This window comes from Podarcis vaucheri (genome assembly GCF_965113315.1).
Source record: "Podarcis vaucheri genome assembly, chromosome: 16".
In the NCBI taxonomy this organism is placed as follows: Eukaryota; Metazoa; Chordata; class Lepidosauria; order Squamata; family Lacertidae; genus Podarcis; species Podarcis vaucheri.
The window spans coordinates 11,093,426-11,110,771 of record NC_138754.1 but is presented as its reverse complement, the minus strand read 5'-3'; the positions used below and the strand labels follow the sequence as shown (position 1 = coordinate 11,110,771).

Genomic DNA, 17,346 nt, shown 5'->3' with positions numbered 1-17,346 from the left:
GTTGTGCAGACTAATCAGGATTCCATAACAAACTCTGAAACACGTCACCAGACTCCCCACTGTGCACCACCCCCAATATCGGAAGACCAGTCGCTGCGAATCGCAAGGTGCGAGAGAGCGGCTGCCGTGCTCAGGGGTCCTGCCTGCAAGCTTCCTGGTGGAGCATCTGGTCGGACACTGTGAGAGCAGGACGTTGGGTGAAATGGGCCTGATCCAGCTGCCAGACACTTACGGCTTCTTAGGCCACCCACCCTACAAAGATGGCTCATGCCACGTCAGAAAACTGGCTCATCTAGCTCAATACCGTCAATGTGTGCATTTGAAGTATGCATTTAAAGCAACACTTTGAACAGCAATGGCCTTCCGCACCCCCCCAATAATCGGGGGGCTGTTGGGAGACCCCTCTGCCCCTCACAGAGCTGTAGTTTAACAACTGGGAAGCGAATAGGGGGCAGCTCTCAACACCCTCAAAATCCCAGGATTCTCTGGGAGAAGCCATGGTTGTTTAAAGTGCCATGGTTCTGCTTCAAATGCATAGTGCAGAAGGGGCCTGAGAGGTGGGGGACATCTTGTCAGGCCAAGACCTGCATTGCCTCGTGGGGCATCCCCCCCCCCGGGGCTGCCCGTCAGTGAGGGGCAGAGCAACAGGTGCTACGCTTTCCTTTTTTATAGCAGGCTAAAGCTGCAGCCACTGGGACGCAGGTGGTGCTGTGGGTTAAACCACAGAGCCTAGGGCTTGCTAATCGGAAGGTCAGCGGTTCGAATCCCCGCGATAGGGTGAGCTCCCCTTGCTCAGTCCCTGCTCCTGCCAACCTAGCACTTCAAAAGCACATCAAAGTGCAAGTAGATAAATAGCTACTGCTCCGGCGGGAAGGTAAATGGCATTTCCATGCGCTGTTCCGGTTCGCCAGAAGCAGCTTAGTCATGCTGGTCACATGACCCGGAAGCTGTACGCCGGCTCCCTTGGCCAATAAAGCGAGATGAGCGCTGCAACCCCAGAGTCGGTCACGACTGGACCTAATGGTCAGGGGTCCCTTTACCTTTACCTTTTAAGCTGCAGCCAGGGGAAAACCAGTGGTTTCTAAACACTCTCACCCACTGCTCTTCATCCAGGCAAGCAGGACGTTTTATTACAGTTCAAGGACACAGCCCTCAAAGAGGGTACAAAGCAGGGCTGGAAAGGTTTTGCAGAGGCAAAGTGGGGGGTGCCCTGGGCGCACGTTTTTTAGGGGGTGCCTTCACGACAGGCACAGAGCCCTGGCAGCTGAGGCAGCAGGAGGGTTGGTCTAGTGAGCAGGTGGATGGAGGCAGTGGGCAAGGAGCTTGTTGGAAGTCGGCACTGTTCCCCCTCCCTGGCGTGTGCCCCTACCCCGGCTGCCCAGTCCACTGGGGGGGGGCACAACACTTGCCCCGCCCCGGATGCCAGCAACCCATGCTACACCACTGAGGCGTTGTGACTTGGGAAGAGTCCAGAGTGCTAGACAGAGAGGCTGGGAGGACAGAACGTGGCCCTTGGTCTTTAAGTTCCCCGCCCCTGGTCAACACTGGCTGGCAGCTGCTCTCCAAGGCTTCAGGCAGGGGTCTCTGCCAGTCCTACCTGGAGATGCTGGAGAGTGAACTTAGCCTTCTGCTATGGCTGTTCTTGACCTCTCAGCCTGACCTACCTCACAAGGGTGATATTAAGATAGAATTATTTTGCAGGGGAGAGACAGCCATGGACACCACCCAGAGCTCTTTTGTGAAGGCAAGTGTGTCCGACTAAACATTAGGAAAAACTTCCTGGTGGTTAGAACTGTTTGACAGGGAATGGACCCCCTCAGAAGATGGTGGACTCTCCTTCCTTGGAGATTTCTAAGCAGAGGTTGGGCAGCCACCTGCCAGGAATCGTTGAGCTGCGATACCTGCACTGCAGGGGGTTGGACTAGATGACCACAGGGATCTCTTCCGACTCTACAGTTCCATGAATAAAATTGACGCAAACAACCCATGGATGACCTCACACTTTCATGAGCAGTTCTACGCACGATTCCCCTTTCGCATACGACGACCCCGGGAGCGAGTTTTATTATGAATCTCTTGAGCCAGCCATTCCACCTCCTGCCTCTCCGGGCTGCCAAAGTTGCACAACCCCAAACCCCTTTTGCATTTCTTTCTTGAAAAGATGTCCCCCGTCATCTCTGCCGCTGGTTTTTCAGCATCCGGGCACACAAATTTGCCTAGATACCTGGCATTTCCCCCCCCCCCCACAAGCCCTTGCTCTTTCCTCGCAAAGAAACCTCTCTGTCTCTGTCGTCCCCCTATCACCTCGCCGCTGAGAAATCTGGAGCCAAAGCGACCAAAACCGGGGGCGACGTGTGCCCCACGTATCATTACTTTCAGACTAAGCTGTTCCTCTCCCCCCCCCCCGCCCCACAGTGGGAACGGATATCAAAGGCCTGGGAGCTTGGTTTCTGTTCTACTTCCATCCGCCCCCGTAGAAGCACAGCTCCCCCCTGTTCCCACTGAGACAAGAACCTGCCCCCAATGGGGAAGGAGGGGGGAAGATGATGGAGGAGGGGATGGGGGGGGAATAAATACAGCCGAGTCTTTTTCACCTCAACTGCACAGACCTGGGAGGTACGGTTGGTTGCCAGGGCAACAACAGCTGCCAATTGAGGGGACCCAGCGAGTTAAAACCATACCCAGCGGGCAAGGAACTCTCCAAGGGCACGTTCACAAGATCATTCCAACATCGATTTGCTACCCATCGCGCAAGCACACACACACAGAGAGAGGCTCTATTTTAAAACACCCTTTCGACAAAGCAGGCCCTTCTGTCAAGTGAGATGGGGCAGCTGTTTACATAGCCTGGCACGTAGGGTGGCAAAGCAAGAGGCTGGCATGGGGCTGACCCACTGCCCCCAACCGCCGCAGGAAATTATCCCACATGGGAAAAGCCCCCAAGTGAGAGCCGACAGAGGGCCTGCCGTCATGTGTTTAGAACTAGGTTTGCGCGTTTTGGTTTTTCAAGATTTACTGGTTTTTCAAAACGACAAATAAACAAATCCCACCAGATTGTTCCCCCCCCCTCCGTGGAACAGAGATTAATAATACATTGGGATTTCCAGCGGAGAACGGTACCCAAAAAAAGGGTACCAAGTTTCAAAGAAATTGACAGAGTCTTGCTTGCCAGCCAGAGCTCTTATTGTGTTCAAGCATACACACTTTGAACACCCTTTGTGCGTTTAGGTCTTGCGACTGCTGGCTTTCTAAAACCCTATTTTTCAAACTGCTGCTGGTGGCGCTAAATATGCTGTATGTTTTTAGTTGCACCTGAGCACAGATGATAATTTATGTTATTAGACAACTTGCGTTTCGCGGGGGCCACGTTGCGGAGTTTATCACTGGGCTGGCCTGACGCGTGGCTTGGCGCAGCTGCTTATAGATGAATTGCTTATGGTGAATTGTATTGGCGTATTGTTTTTTAAACGTTGTTTTACGGACATTATGCTGCGTACGTGACATTATGTTGTTTACTATGCTACTGTGCCGTAAACGGAATGGGGGGCTTTGCAGGGTGGGGGGGGCGGCCAATAAATTTCTGGAATAAATAGGGAGTCTCGTTTTAAAATGTGAACAAGAGCTGTTCTGGAGGTTCTGGGTACATGCAAGGGGCAAAATGGGTCCAGGACAGTTAAATGGGAGACAGGAGAGAAACCCTACACACCACATACCATGCAGAACACCTTCGTAGAAGATGAGAACACAGGATAAACAGGGCTTCCTGTGTTCCTGAATCAGACCACGGCTCCATCTAGCTCAGAACTGTCTCTAAGGCTAGCTGTGGTTCTCCAGGGTTTCGTACAAGAGGCATTCCCATGCCTACCTGGAGATGCCGAGGTTCGAACCCAGGACCTTCTGTATGCAAAGCAAGTGCTCCACCCCTGAGCCACGCATAGCCCTTCCCCAACAGAACACAGGAAGCTGTCTTATACTGACTCAGGCTGTCGGTTCCACCGCAATGGGCATCCCCAGACCTACCTGGACTCTCCTTCTGTGGAGGTTTTTAAGCAGAGGTTGGGTGGCCATCTACCAGGGATGCTTTAGCTGAGATTCTTGCATTGAAGTGGGTTGGACTAGATGACCCTCGGGACCCCTTCCAGCTTTGCCATTCTGTGACTCTATGTGTTGAAACCGGATACCTTGGAACCATGGCTAGCTTGTGTATTGTTTCAGGTGCAGACATCTTGCACAAACCAGGGTCTGCCACCAAGGATCTGCTTATGTTACGTTTTTATTCACCCCCACTTTTGATCCAAGGGTTGCACACACACAGTTTGCCCTTCTTCTTTTTAAAAAATTCTTCCAACCACCCTGTGAGGTTGATGATGAGAGAGATCTAGCCGCAAGGTTATCCAGCATGGTTCATGGCTGAAGACAGATTTGTACTTGGGCTTCCAAGTCCTAGAGACACACTCCTAACAGTCCACCACACCCCGTTTGACGTTGTTCCATTACAAGCATACCTGCACGCGATAGATGGGCCTGCAAAACTGTACTTACCACATTCACTAACAAATAATTTTGGTGCCTGCTTAAAGCAGTTTTGCTTAAGCCTATCCAGACAGGCAGCTGATGACCTGTTTTAATCTCCTTTACTTCTAATTATTTTTCACTGCTTTTCACTGTTTTTTATTGATAATTTCAACACCGCTTGCGACCCATTTGGAGGTTTTACTACAATCAAGTAATGTATAAAGGATGTTAAATAAAATAAAAACAAACATTTCACTCTTCCTTTCATTTTTCTTTCTACACCCAAGAAGAGAAGGTTTTTAAAAAAATCTGCAGAACTGAGACATAAGAGGGAGAGATATCAGCGCGCTCGAGGGAACCTTGAGGGCTGAAGGAATGAAAAGAAATATTTAAACAAAGGGGGCAACCCGTCCTCAAAACACCCCAATGAAGAATTGAGCACCCTCATCACTCACAGAATTGGGGGGGGGGGGTAGAAGACTGAAAACTTTGGAGGCGGGGGAAACATGTTGGACTAGGACCCGGGAGTCCCGAGTTCCAGTTTCCACACATCCAAACGATCTTAGGCCAATTGCCATCTCTCAATCTAACCTCTAAGGTCGCTCTAAGGATAAGTAGGAGCGGTGAGAACCATATCTATCACCTTGAGGTCCTTGAGGGAAAGGTGAGATACAAATATTGTAATAACAAAAATGTTTGAGCTTATAGCATCCTGCAGGCAGCGGAGGCCGGTCCGTTCAGTCTGCCCTGGGCCAGCCCCCACCTGCCTGCCCCCTTGGAATCACAGAATGGGAGAGTTGGAAGGGGCACCCCTGCCCCACAATGCAAGAATCTTTTGCCCCATTTACATCCCTTCCAGAGGGTGGGCACTGTCTGTCACCTTCCTCTTCCTCAGTGTTGCCCCTTGAAGAACTCAACAGGGAGGGGGAGAATAGGAGGGACTCCGCCTGTCACTAGCTCTGGCTCCGACCCCTTTTGGGCTCCCCTGCCCTCTGCCCCACCAGCCCCAATGGGCACCAGCAGCAACGAGGCTTGGCAGGAACCCCGAGCAGAGAGGCTCTTTCTAGGAGGAGAGAACACACCTCAATCATCTTCCGCAGGCAATGTAAAAAATGGAAATAAAGAAAACAGGGGTTGATGGGGGAAGAAGCAGATTAGTGAGATACCTGCACACCTGCAAAAACCCTTAAATATTCCGGCAATGACTGCAGAGTGCAGGCTTCAAAGCTACCCAAATAAGGAAGACGTTTAAAGCACATCTTTCGCCCACCCAAGAATCATGGGAACTGTAGTTTGCATCCCTCGCAGAGCTCCAGTTCCCAGCACCGCCTTAACAAACTCCAGTTCCCAGGGTCCTTTGGGGGGAAAGGCTAGGGCAGGATGTGCTCCAAATGCATGATGTGTATTCGAAACGTAAGGATTTCCCCTACCTCATGAGAACTAGAAGCTTAGGGAGGCTTCGAACGCTACTAGGCAGCCATTACTGCTTCCGTGGCTTAAAAGTTCAACGTGTGAATGAAGGAAGCAAGTGTTTTTGAAGTGGCAAAGGTATGTACACACGCCCGATGTGTGTGGGGGTACCAATTGGATTGAGGAGGGGGTGTCTTGTCCATAAGCAGATATCCTTCCCCCACCTTTGTTGCCTTATCTGGCCTGCGAAGCAGCCCTCGCTTTCTGTTTCAGAAGCTGAAATTCGGCTTTTCTCGGAGTGAACCAGAGGGGGTGAGTCGACTTGCCTGACCCTGTGGCTTGCGGTGAGCCGACTCGCTTGACTCCCCGGGCTCGCAAATCCCGAGAGGCAGCCCATGCTGATTTTGCAAGGATGGAGAGGGAAAGGAGAGCCCCCACAGCCTGGTAAGGAGGACACTTGCTCTCACCATCAAGCCGGCTGAGCACATGGCTTTTTCGTTTCTCCCCCTGCAACATCCACCAAGCCTCCCCCTTACCGGTGGGTCTAAGGCAAATGTATTGTAAAGAAGCAGGCAGAGGGCTGCGCCCACCACCACTGCCGCCACCGCTTTATAATTCATTCCCAGACCACGGCACAGATTGCCGCAACTGGCGTGTCACCGCGACCCGATGCTCCTGAAAATGAGAAACGGCGGACTTCAAACCCAGCCTCGCACATCATGTACTCTGAGATGGAGTCCCTCCACAGTAATCACAGATGGGTGGAAAGAGATAGACGCACATAGGAGAGGCAGACCAGCAGTTCCACTGATCCCAGCGTTCAGAGGTCCTTTTTCTATTTTTCTTAACGGAGACGGCAGGTCGTCAGCCTCAAAGTCTTTGCATGCCCAGCTAGCTGTCATCCCTGGCTTCACACATGAGGCTCCAAGCAGTTCCTGCTTCAACGGGGGGTCGCAGGAGAGTGGGATAGTCTGGCCTGGGGAATCTGTGGCCATCCAGACGTGGCTGGACTTGAACCCGCACCAGCCTCAAGCAGCACAGCCAATGGTCAGGGATGAGAGCCGGTGCACTGTTAGTGGGTAGAGTGTGGGGTCAGGGCCTGGGAGGCCAGGGTTCGAATCTCCCACTCAGCCATGAATGAAACTCACGGGGCGACCTTGGAGTCAAGTACTGGCTATCAGCCTAATCTACCTCGCAGGGCTGTTGTGGGGATTAGAGGAGGAGAACCATGCAAGCCAGCCCTGTGCTCCATGCAGAACTGGGGAAGGGGGCGTATATTAAATGAATAAATGTCCCAGGAATAAATTGGTCAGAAGACTCGCTTGCGTTGCAACCCCACACACCCAACACACCTTCTACTTTCAGTTCTGCGAAAACAATTGATTTGGCTTACACTAATCACACAAGGCATGAAGTTTGAAAAGCCCTTTAAGTCTCATTGGCAAACACAGGATGGAACACAAGGTGTGTCTTATATACAAGGTTAGATTCTGTGACCTTTCAGCCCCCTGTTGCCTATTAGGAACGAAGCATTAGTATTGTTTGATTAGAAATGCAGGAAGTTGCCTTAAGGCATCAGGCTATTGAGCAGCCTCTGTTGCTTCATCTAGTCCAGTACTGCCAACTCTGGCTGGCAGCGGCTCTCTAAGGCAGAGGGGGGGGGTCTTCTTTGTCATCTTTCCACTGGAAAGGCCAGTGACTGAATCTGGGATGTTCTGCATGGAGGGCAGTTCTGCTCCCTCCCCCTTAGCAACAGAGGGAGATGCTTTATAAGGAGCCAAAACACCGGTCCGTCTAGCTCAGTACTGTTTACACTGACTGGCAGCAGCTCTCCAGGGTTTCAGGCAGCTCTAGCTGGAGAGGCCGTGGCTTGAACCTGGGAACTGAAAGTAGATGCTCTACTGCTGCACTATGGGCCTTCCCTCGGTGGAAAAAGTAAATGCACTCTGCACATGCTCAATTACCCTTGAACATCCTGCACAGAAAATATTCTATGGCACAGTTCTGAGTTAAGCTCCCTCTCCAAACATCCTCAGTGGGGGGAACAGACCAAAGGTGCTCTGCACATGCTTGATTGTACTTTTGCCTTTCAAATTAAGCCTGGCTATGACTTTAAAGCCATGCCAATCAGCTGTGCATATTATACCTGAGCGTAGGAGGCAGAGACAGAGAGGAGGGCGGGCTGGGATGCCATATTGGGGACGGCACACCTGATGCACATGGTGTAATTTCATCTGAGAGAACCCGGTGCTGTCTGGGAAGGCCTTCTCAAATGCAGCGGGGGGGTGGGGGGTGGGCTGGCTTACCACATTCTGAAGTGTATTAAATAACCCCCACTTTCATCTAAGGAGAACACCAAGCCTCTTACAAGAACATTTAGTCCAGAATCTGAAATCGCCTAACGACATCACTGCCCACCCACCACACAATTCCACGCACACAAGCACAGAACAAAATCCTCACCACCTATAAGCAGCCCCTAACATGACGGAACAGGACTCAGGTAGCGCTGTGGGTTAAACCATAGAGCCTAGGACTTGCCGATCAGAAGGTCAGGGGTTCGAATCCCCGCAACGGGGTGAGCTCCCTTTGCTCGGTCCCTGCTCCTGCCAACCTAGCAGTTCGAAAGCACCTCAAAGTGCAAGTAAATAAGTAGGTACTGCTCCGGTGGGAAGGTAAACGGTGTTTCTGTGCGCTGCTCTGGTTCGCCAGAAGCGGCTTAGTCATGCTGGCCACATGGCCCAGAAGCTGTACGCCAGCTCCCCTTGGCCAATAAAACGAGATGAGCGCAGCAACCCCAGAGTCGGTCACGACTGGACCTAACGGCCAGGGGTCCCCTTTACCTTTAACATGCCGGAAGGGAGGCTATTCTGGTAGGGCGAATGGGGGCAAAGCCCCAACCCCTGTACGAACATAGGAATTTGCCTTATTATGTACCATGCCAACCATTGGTCCATATAGCTCAGGATTGCCTACACTGACTGGCAGCAGCTGTCCTGAGTTTCGGGCAGGGACACTCCCATTCCTACCTGGAGAGGTGGGAAATCAAACCTTTGATTCTGCATGCACAACAGGTGCTCTACCACTAAGCTATGGCCCTTTCCTTTCCCCTCCCATTTTAATGTTTATTAATCCCCCCAAAGCAGCTATGGCCCTTTCCTGAGCCTGCTCTCAACCTACCTTCTTACTTACAGCCAGTCCAGAGGGTGGCCTGGACTCAGCGTTGCCCCTTGTACATTATTCAGCAGGAAGGAGGAGGGTGGGGGGCAAAACTAGACTCAGCTGGCTCTGCCTGCCATTGGCTCTGGCGCCACCTGCTGGCGGGCTCCCTGCCTGCTGCCCAATCAGCCCCAACGGCAAGCAGACACCCCTGGGGGCTGCCTCCATCCCCAGGCCACTCTGGTAGGGCATAAGATGACTGATGAGGCTTGAAGCTCCTGACAGAGGTAACCGGACTGTGCTATGTGGTCTTATGCACCAGAGCTGTGGAAGGGTTTGTGCAGGGCACTCTGTTCTAAACCGCACGTATCAGGATTCCTTGCCACAGCTTGTCATTTTTGAGTCTCATTTCCCAAACTATTCCCTAACCTTTCAGCGTATTGTTAATAATAAACAACCCCCACCCCGACTTATCAATGCCAACGAAGGTGTGTTTGTGTGGGGGTGTGCATGCCTGGGTGTGTGGGTGGGGGAAGAACGCATCCAACGAGCAGAAGAAGGGAGAGGGAGACACAGGGCTGCAGCAGCCAAGGGGTTAAAAGACAGTAGCATCCGGATTATTAGTAGGGAGCATCATTTTGTAAACATATGTAGTTTCCATGGCAACCAGAGCCAGGTTCCTTGGTTACGGATGGAGGGTGGGGAGGGGGGGAGAGAGAAGGGAAAGCAAAATTAGGAGGGGATGGATGGAACAGAGGGAGGAAAATGTGTGTGTGTGTGTGTGTGTGTGTGTGTGTGTGTGTGTTCCTCTCCCCCCCCCCTTTTCTTTTCTGGGATTCCTGGAAGCGTCACCGAAAAGGAAGGAAGGAAGGAACAAAAAAAAGGGGGGGTAGAAAGAGGACAGAGAGTCAGGTCGTCCCAGAAAAAGGCACATGAGGAATACAAACGGATAGATAACCAAAGCTATTTTAATACGAACCTCCCCTATTTTCTGTCCGACTCTTCAGGCAAAGAAAAATGCAATAATAGGGAGAATGTGTGGGGAGGGGGTGGTGGAGAGGATTTTGAGCCCCACAAGAAAAAAAAAGTGCATATTCCACCACTGCCACCCCAAAAAATTCTTCTACCCTCCTCACCACTGTCTTTCTTCTTCCTCTTTAACAAAAAAATAACGGAATGGGCAGAATTGAGAGGAAGGGTGTTAAATATCAAGTCAGAGGTGCAGTCCTGTGTGAGGTACAGTTCTCCCCAGCCACAAAAACCCCCACATACCTTAATAACTATAGGGAGAGCAAAGAAGATGAAGGAAGGGGAAAGAAACAGCAGGTAGTGGCTGGATTGAGCGAAAGTAGGATCTGCTGGCTTCTGAAATCCTCTCCCACTGTCCCCCTAAATGAGATTCTTTGCCCGGTAACAGCACCCCCCCCAAAAAAAAAGAGTATCAATTTCCTCCAATAGGCCCCGAAATAATGCTGGATTTTGTAGCACAGAAACACTGGTTCCTGGTATACAAGATGCAGACTGCCCGACTCTTCCTAACCCAAACCCATGAAAATCTCTAGTGCCATGTTTACGGACCCCCAAACGCAGAGGGATCTCTACCTACCACACCTTGTCCCCACCCATCCAAATAAATCCCCCCCCACTGTTCGGTTTTCTCACCCACATGCTCCCCTCTTTTCAGAAACCCACCTGCGTTCCAGCAGGGAGCAAGAAAGAAACCCCACAAACCGTCCCGCAAACCCACAAACCAGATTTGCAGATAAGACAGCTGCTCACAGTGCCCCACATTTGGAGGGCTGTTTCTTTAGCTTTTAAACACATTGCCGAGGACCCCTTGCTATTGCCCCCCTGAACCATCTACCCCCCCTTGCTTAGTGACCCCAGCACCCACTATTTGAGATCAAGCAATTGCCGCCACCCCCATCCCAAAACCCTCATGCCCTCTACCACTGGGCAACAGCCTTCCTTCCAGACGGCAGACGGCTGGCTCAGGGTTCAAGGGACTGGGGAAGAAGACATGCAGCCGAGCAGGAATTGGGTGAAAACATCACTGCCCCGCCACCAACCCTTTTGGAGATGAGCGCTCCCAACTTCCCCATCACTAAACCTCTCTGTGGGGTTTCCTCCAGCCCCATCTTCACCTTCTCCAATCTCCCCCCACTGCCATCTATCCCCCCCAACACACTGCCTGCCTGTGCTCCCCCCATTCCATTCCCTAGCCCCCCACTGCTTATCCCTTTTAATTGCCCCAGCTTGACCCCTCTCTCACCCCAATTGCCTCCCTACTCTCCCACCCCACTGCCTGCCCCATTGGAAAACTCTGCCGTCTCATATCACCCCCCAACACACTTTGGCAGCTGCTGCCCCCTTTTCTTTGAGTCCCACTGAGGAGTCCCCTGCCCCCACCTCCCTAATCCCATTTAGTCCCTCAATGCCCCCCTCCAGTTTCCTGATCTCTCCACCCCTATTTCCCCCATTTTTGACAACATCCCAACCAACCGCTCATTCGGCACTCGCAGCCCCACTGCAATCTTGCCCTCCCCAGAGACCCTGCTCTCTTTCTCCCCCCCGGGGTACCCCAGATGTTCCCCTCCATGAACCCCCAGCCCGTCACAGAGCCCCCCCCCTGCTTGGATCTGCCTCAGCCCCCAGGTGCATTTAAATGCACCCTTTGCTGCCCTACTTGTAACCTCCCACCCCATTCCTGTTGCCTATAAATGCCCCCCACCCCATCCTGCCCCGCTTGGAACATCCCCCCACCCCACAGCCCTCCCCACACACCCAGCCCAGCTCTTCACCCCCCCCACCCCACATGTCCCCCCTTCCAGGGTGGGGGGAAGCCGACGACTCACATGCCAGATGACGAAGAAGATGAGCGAAGCGCAGAGGACTAGGGTGAGCATGTAGCAGAAGGCGGCAAAGGTGAAGGCCATGGCGGGGCGGAGGGGGCGCGCCGTCGGTGGTGGTCCCAGTAGCGGCGGTGCTGTCGAGGGAGGGGGCGGCCCGCGACCTCCCCCCCACTTTGGCAACCTCCTCTTCCTCCTCCTCCCTCCCCCACCCCCCGCCCCGAAGGCAGCAAAGGCGGGCGCGCAGCTACTCCGCCATGGGGCAGAGCGGCAGGCGAGGAAGGTGCGAGGAGGCGGCTAGAGGAGCTGCTGCTGCGAGGTCCGCGACGACGCCCCCTTCATCCTGCTCCTTCGCCGCCGTCTGCCGGGAGAGGGAGAGCGAGGCGCCCTCGCCGCCACCGAGGAGGAGGAGCTGCAAGCGGCGGCGGGAAGGGAGCGGGGCGGCGCCACCGAGGAGAGTTTCCTTGGCGGGGCTGCTTCTACCTGGAGGAGCTGCTGCTGCTGGAGAAAGAGGGCGGGCGGGGAGGAGGGAGTCGCCCCAGGAAGGGTGCGCGCCCCGCTCTCCCCCCCCCGGGGGGTGGGGTGGGGGTAAGAGGGAGAGTCCCCTGCTCGGCTCCCAGGGAAGGAGGAGCACGTGGCGGGCCTGCGCTGGTGGGGGAAGGCGCCCGGAGAGGAGGAGGAGCGAGGGAGGGAGCCTCGTGGGGCTCCAGTGGGAATAAGGCAGCGGTGGTGCAGTGGTTAGAGCATAGGAGCCAACTCCTAGTGGCCGAGGTCTCCCCAATAAAATAGTTGAGCACTGTCATTCAAGTGGCGCGCGTGTGTGTCGTGTGGTTGATGGTGGGGGACAGGGCTTACTTGCCCCCCCCCCCAGATTTTCGTGGCACTAGAGCATTGCGGGAGGACCGCGGAGAGAACAGGGTTGGGGTCCCCGCCCTCCTCGGCCACGAAGCTTTCATCTTGAACCCTGCCCTGCCCTCCTACCTCACAGGGCTGTTGTGGGGATTAAATGAGATGGAGGGGCGGAATGGGAGAGGAACCACGTGCCAAGCCAGCCTTGAGAACCTTGGAGGGGTGGGGTGGGGAAAGGAAGGTAGGATATGCAATCAATCAATCAATCAAATGAGATCTGTAATATGGGATCTACAGTGCAATCCTAGCGGTGTCTACTCGGAAGTTAAGTCCCAGGGGATTTGAATCCTGGTCTCCGGCGTCCCAGCCCAGCTCCTTAACCACTACACCTTTACACTGGGGGTAAAGGATTTCATACAGTAGCGTGGAGGTATTAAAGGGGTCTTTCCCTTGCCCTTCGACACTATACATGCATGGAGAGAGATATACAGTATAGGACCCGCTTTTCAAAGTTCTTTTAATGTTGTGTTTTATACCGTAACCCGCCCTGGGACCTTGGGTCATAATAATAAATGATGCGTAAAAGGAGATGTTATGGCTGCGGTGCTGCGTTCAAAGGGGGGCGAGCCTGCAGAGTGTGCGCGCGTGTGAAAAGGGGGCGTGGCTGTCGGCGCTCGTGGGCGTCAAATGTGAGTCGGAGGAGGCGTGGCTCTGGATGTCTGAAAGGGGGCGTGGCTTAGCGTGCGCTTCATACAGGCGCGTGTGAAAACATCGAAGGGAATGTGGTTGCGCGCCAGTGTGTGGAAGCGAGTGTGAAAGAGGTCGTGGTTGTCCATATGGAGGGGGGGGGCATGATACCGTACACACATGCATACATTGAGCAGAAGCCCATCATGTTACATCTACTTAAGTGTAGCCACTTTGGAATAAAAGCACACTGCTCATTTAGGCCCATTCATTTCAGTGGCTCTGCTTTTGAGTAGAACTTCGTTGGAATCCGCACTTCCCCATTTATTGCTCGGAGCCCCGGAATGTTTTATGTACAGTGGTACCTCGGGTTACATACGCTTCAGGTTACAGATTCCGCTAACCCAGAAATAGGACCTCAGGTTAAGAACTTTGCTTCAGGATGAGAACAGAAATCGTGCTCCAGCGGCGCGGCAGCAGCAGGAGGCCCCGTTAGCTAAAGTGGTGCTTCAGGTTAAGAACAGTTTCAGGTTAAGAACGGACCTCCGGAACGAATTAAGTACTTAACCTAAGGTACCACTGTAGTGGCTAACAAATCTGGATGATAAATGCATAATACAAAAATGAGAAGGGGAGGAAAGAAATTGGGGAGATGCATGAGGAGGCAACTGGCTTGCCTACGCGCCATACGTTTAAAGCACATGACTCCCCACCACCAAATAAACTGGGAACTGTTGTTCGCTAAGGGTGCTGGGAATTGTAGTTCTGTGAGGAATAAACTGCTGTTCCGAGGATTCTGTGTTTTAAATGTATTGCAGGTGTGGGTGGGTGTCAGACAGAGGAGAATGGGGCACATATCCTGTCAGGAAAGAGTGAATGGGAAAGGCTTGTGTAGGAGTGTGGATTATGAGGAGAAAAACAGGAAAGGCAAATGTGAGGAAGCAGTGTGCTTGTGCTATGATGTACCAGGCTCTTCCTCACACCTCATTCTTCTCTTTCCCGCCCAAATCCATTCCTATGTCTCCTCCTGCCTCTCACCCGTATTTTCAGTAGCTCCCTCATATTCACGGTTTCCTCGCAACGTCTCTCTCATGTATGCAGTTGTTTCTTTCATCTCTCTCTTATGTATGCAGTTCTTTCTTTCACTTGCAAGCGCTCTCTCTCTCTCTCTCTCTCTCTCACACACACACTCAGTGCCTTCACCACAGGCAGGACGTGTGAACAGACAAGGGTTGGGGTGGAAAACAAGAGAGGGGTGTGTTTGTGTGTGTGAGAATCGCACGGGGTCTCTGTGTGAAGGAAAAGGGAGCCGAATGGGAGGCCAGGGCAGCTCCATTTTGGTGTGCATGGGCACACTTGTGTAAAAACATGAGGGAGACAGTGTTGTGGCTGGCAAGGAGGGAGGGAAAGTGGTGCGACTGATTGACAGAAGCGCAGTGTGAGAGAGGAATGTGTGGTGTGTTAGGACCGAAAGATGTTATGAGAACCCTTTTTTTTAGTCAACAAATTTTTAAGCCAGCAAATATGTACACATAAGATAGGTACACGGCGTGTTTTATTCAAGAATTCCTACATAGAAGTGTCTTCTGTAAGGTACAAGGGCAGCCAACATGATGCTGACTGGATGCTGTTGAACTAAAACTCCCACCAGCACCAGCCAGCAGGAATAAACTACAGGGGTACACTACAGTTCCCGGGATTGTCAGGAGGAAATAATGTGTGTTCAGTATTTGGAGTGTCCACAGCCCTGGTCACTGTGTCTGTCTCTCAGTGTGTCCTTCCCCCCATAACTCTTAAAAAAGACAGACGGCTCTTAATACACACATTCAGAGCTTCTTTCCTCACATGCTGATGAAATCTGACAAAATGTTCTATTCTGTCAGAAGCATCGATCAGTTGTCAACAGGAGCTGCCAAAGCAAGCTGTTGGATCCCTTTTTGGAGATTTGTGGGTTTTTTTAATGGGGTGGTAGTGTCTGAGTGTTTGTGCAAACCCCCCCCCCCTCCTTCAACAGAACTTCAATAATACATGGTATTCTAATTAAGATTATTGCTCCAATGAATCAGTGGGTAGTTACACACAATAATGAATATTTTATTCATTTAAGTTGTGATTGGAATATGTGTGCCTGTGTGTGTCTCTCTCTCTTTCCTCAAGGATATTCCAGGCTCCTTCCTGAACGTTCATATTCCATTCTAAACAAAAGACAAAAGTCTTGTCCTACCGCAGTTTAAAATTCCAAATCACAACTTTTTTAAATGGAGGCAGCCTTAAGAGGTATGTGGTATAGTGGTTAGAGCGCTAGACTCACAACCCCAACTTTGACCAGGGTTCAAATCTGCATCCAGCCCATGATTGTGGGCCATTCACTGTACTTCAGCCTAAATTATCTCACAGGGTTGCTGTGAGGATAACATGGGGAAGGGGGAGCCATGTATACCACCTTGAGCACCTTGAATGAAAGATGGGGGTATAAATGTTATAATAACTGAGGGCTCCTTCAAGATGCAATTCTTTATTCCATTTATAACTCTTTCCTCCAAAGAGTTCAAGGTTGTTCTCTCCATCCCCACGTCTTTTACCCTTCAGTCTTCCGAACAGTCTTATGAGGTAGATTAGGCAGAGAGTTGGTCCCTGGCCTGGGATCACCCGATGAGCTTCGTGGCTGAGCGGGGATTTGAACCCAGGTCTCCCTAATCCTATTTTGACCATTCCAACCACCTGCCTCAGAACCAGGGTGATTCTATCGCCGCATTTTAATAAATGGGGATGAAGCTTATTTCAGGGAGGCCATTTTGGTTCTGGTGTGTTAGTCCAAAAGAATGGGAAATGGTAATGCAAGAGGACTATCCCCTACAGCAGGCACGTCCAACAGGTAGATCATGATCTACTGGTAGATCACTGGACATCTGTGGTAGATCACTGGTCGATGACTGGCTCCCCCCAAAGAACCCCAACCACTCTGGCTCCCCTAAAAAAGCCCTCCCTCCCTCCTAAAAGAAGCTCAACAACTTTGACCTGAACCCCCAAAAGGGGGGTAGATTACTGACAGTTTTTAACTCTGTGAGTCCCTTGGGAGTTGGCCACCTCTGCCCTACAGTAACGTGCAGCAGCTTCTGCAATTCACTTGTACCTTCTCACACTTCTTCCCAGTACCATGTTTCTAGAGATCCTTTGGACAAGACCCCATGGCCTCTCTCCTTCAGTGAGTCACTCCTTTACAGCAAGCCTTGCTCAGACTTCTGCCTTTGCAACTGGAACCTCAGCGTTCCTGAGGACTAGAAACCTTCTTTGAAAAACAAAATGCCCAGCCATACCAACCATTGATGCCAGCCTTGCAGCACTCAATTATATCAAAAAGCTACCTTTACAGCTTGGGACCAGGATACCTGAAAGATTATATACCCAATTGATCACTGTGCAGCAGGAGAGGGCCTCTGGCAGATATCATCTTTTGATATAGGAATTGGGCCTGTGTTGTGTTGTGTGGTAGCTACCCCTTTGGATCACCCTCCCATTAATTATGGTCTCTCTTGCCATTCCAGCAGCTGCTGAAGACCCTTTAACAAGCCTTTTAAGATAAGATATTTCCCATCTGTACAGTACTGGGATTGTTTGGAAGGTGTTTGTGTGTTTGCTGCCCTGGACTCCTTCAGGAGGAAGGACCAGATGTAAACTTAAATAATAACCACAATAGAATCTCCCTCTTTTAAAGGCTTAGAAATGGATTCAGATTTTCTGCATGTGTGGGTTCATATATTGCAAATGTTTCATCACAATAACAACAGCACTGATATATATATATTGGTTTGGGTGGTACACATGTGCATTTAGCTTTATTAACTGATTGATCAGCTGCAAGTGATCCAAATTAAGT

General features: G+C 51.7%; 1 protein-coding gene across 2 annotated transcripts in view; it reads right to left on the bottom strand.

Annotated features, from left to right (window-relative positions):
- CNIH2 (cornichon family AMPA receptor auxiliary protein 2) overlaps nucleotides 1–12,354 on the bottom strand; it is a 50,010-nt gene extending 37,656 nt beyond the window's left edge. For both annotated transcript variants that reach the window (XR_014214278.1, XM_082202624.1), the window contains exon 1: nucleotides 11,940–12,354. Coding sequence is in view for 1 of the 2 variants with exons in the window: in XM_082202624.1 (XP_082058750.1) it covers nucleotides 11,940–12,020 (81 nt within the window). In the remaining variant the exon portion in view is untranslated. The remainder of the gene's footprint in view (nucleotides 1–11,939) is intronic.
- Nucleotides 12,355–17,346: the final 4,992 nt, after the last annotated feature.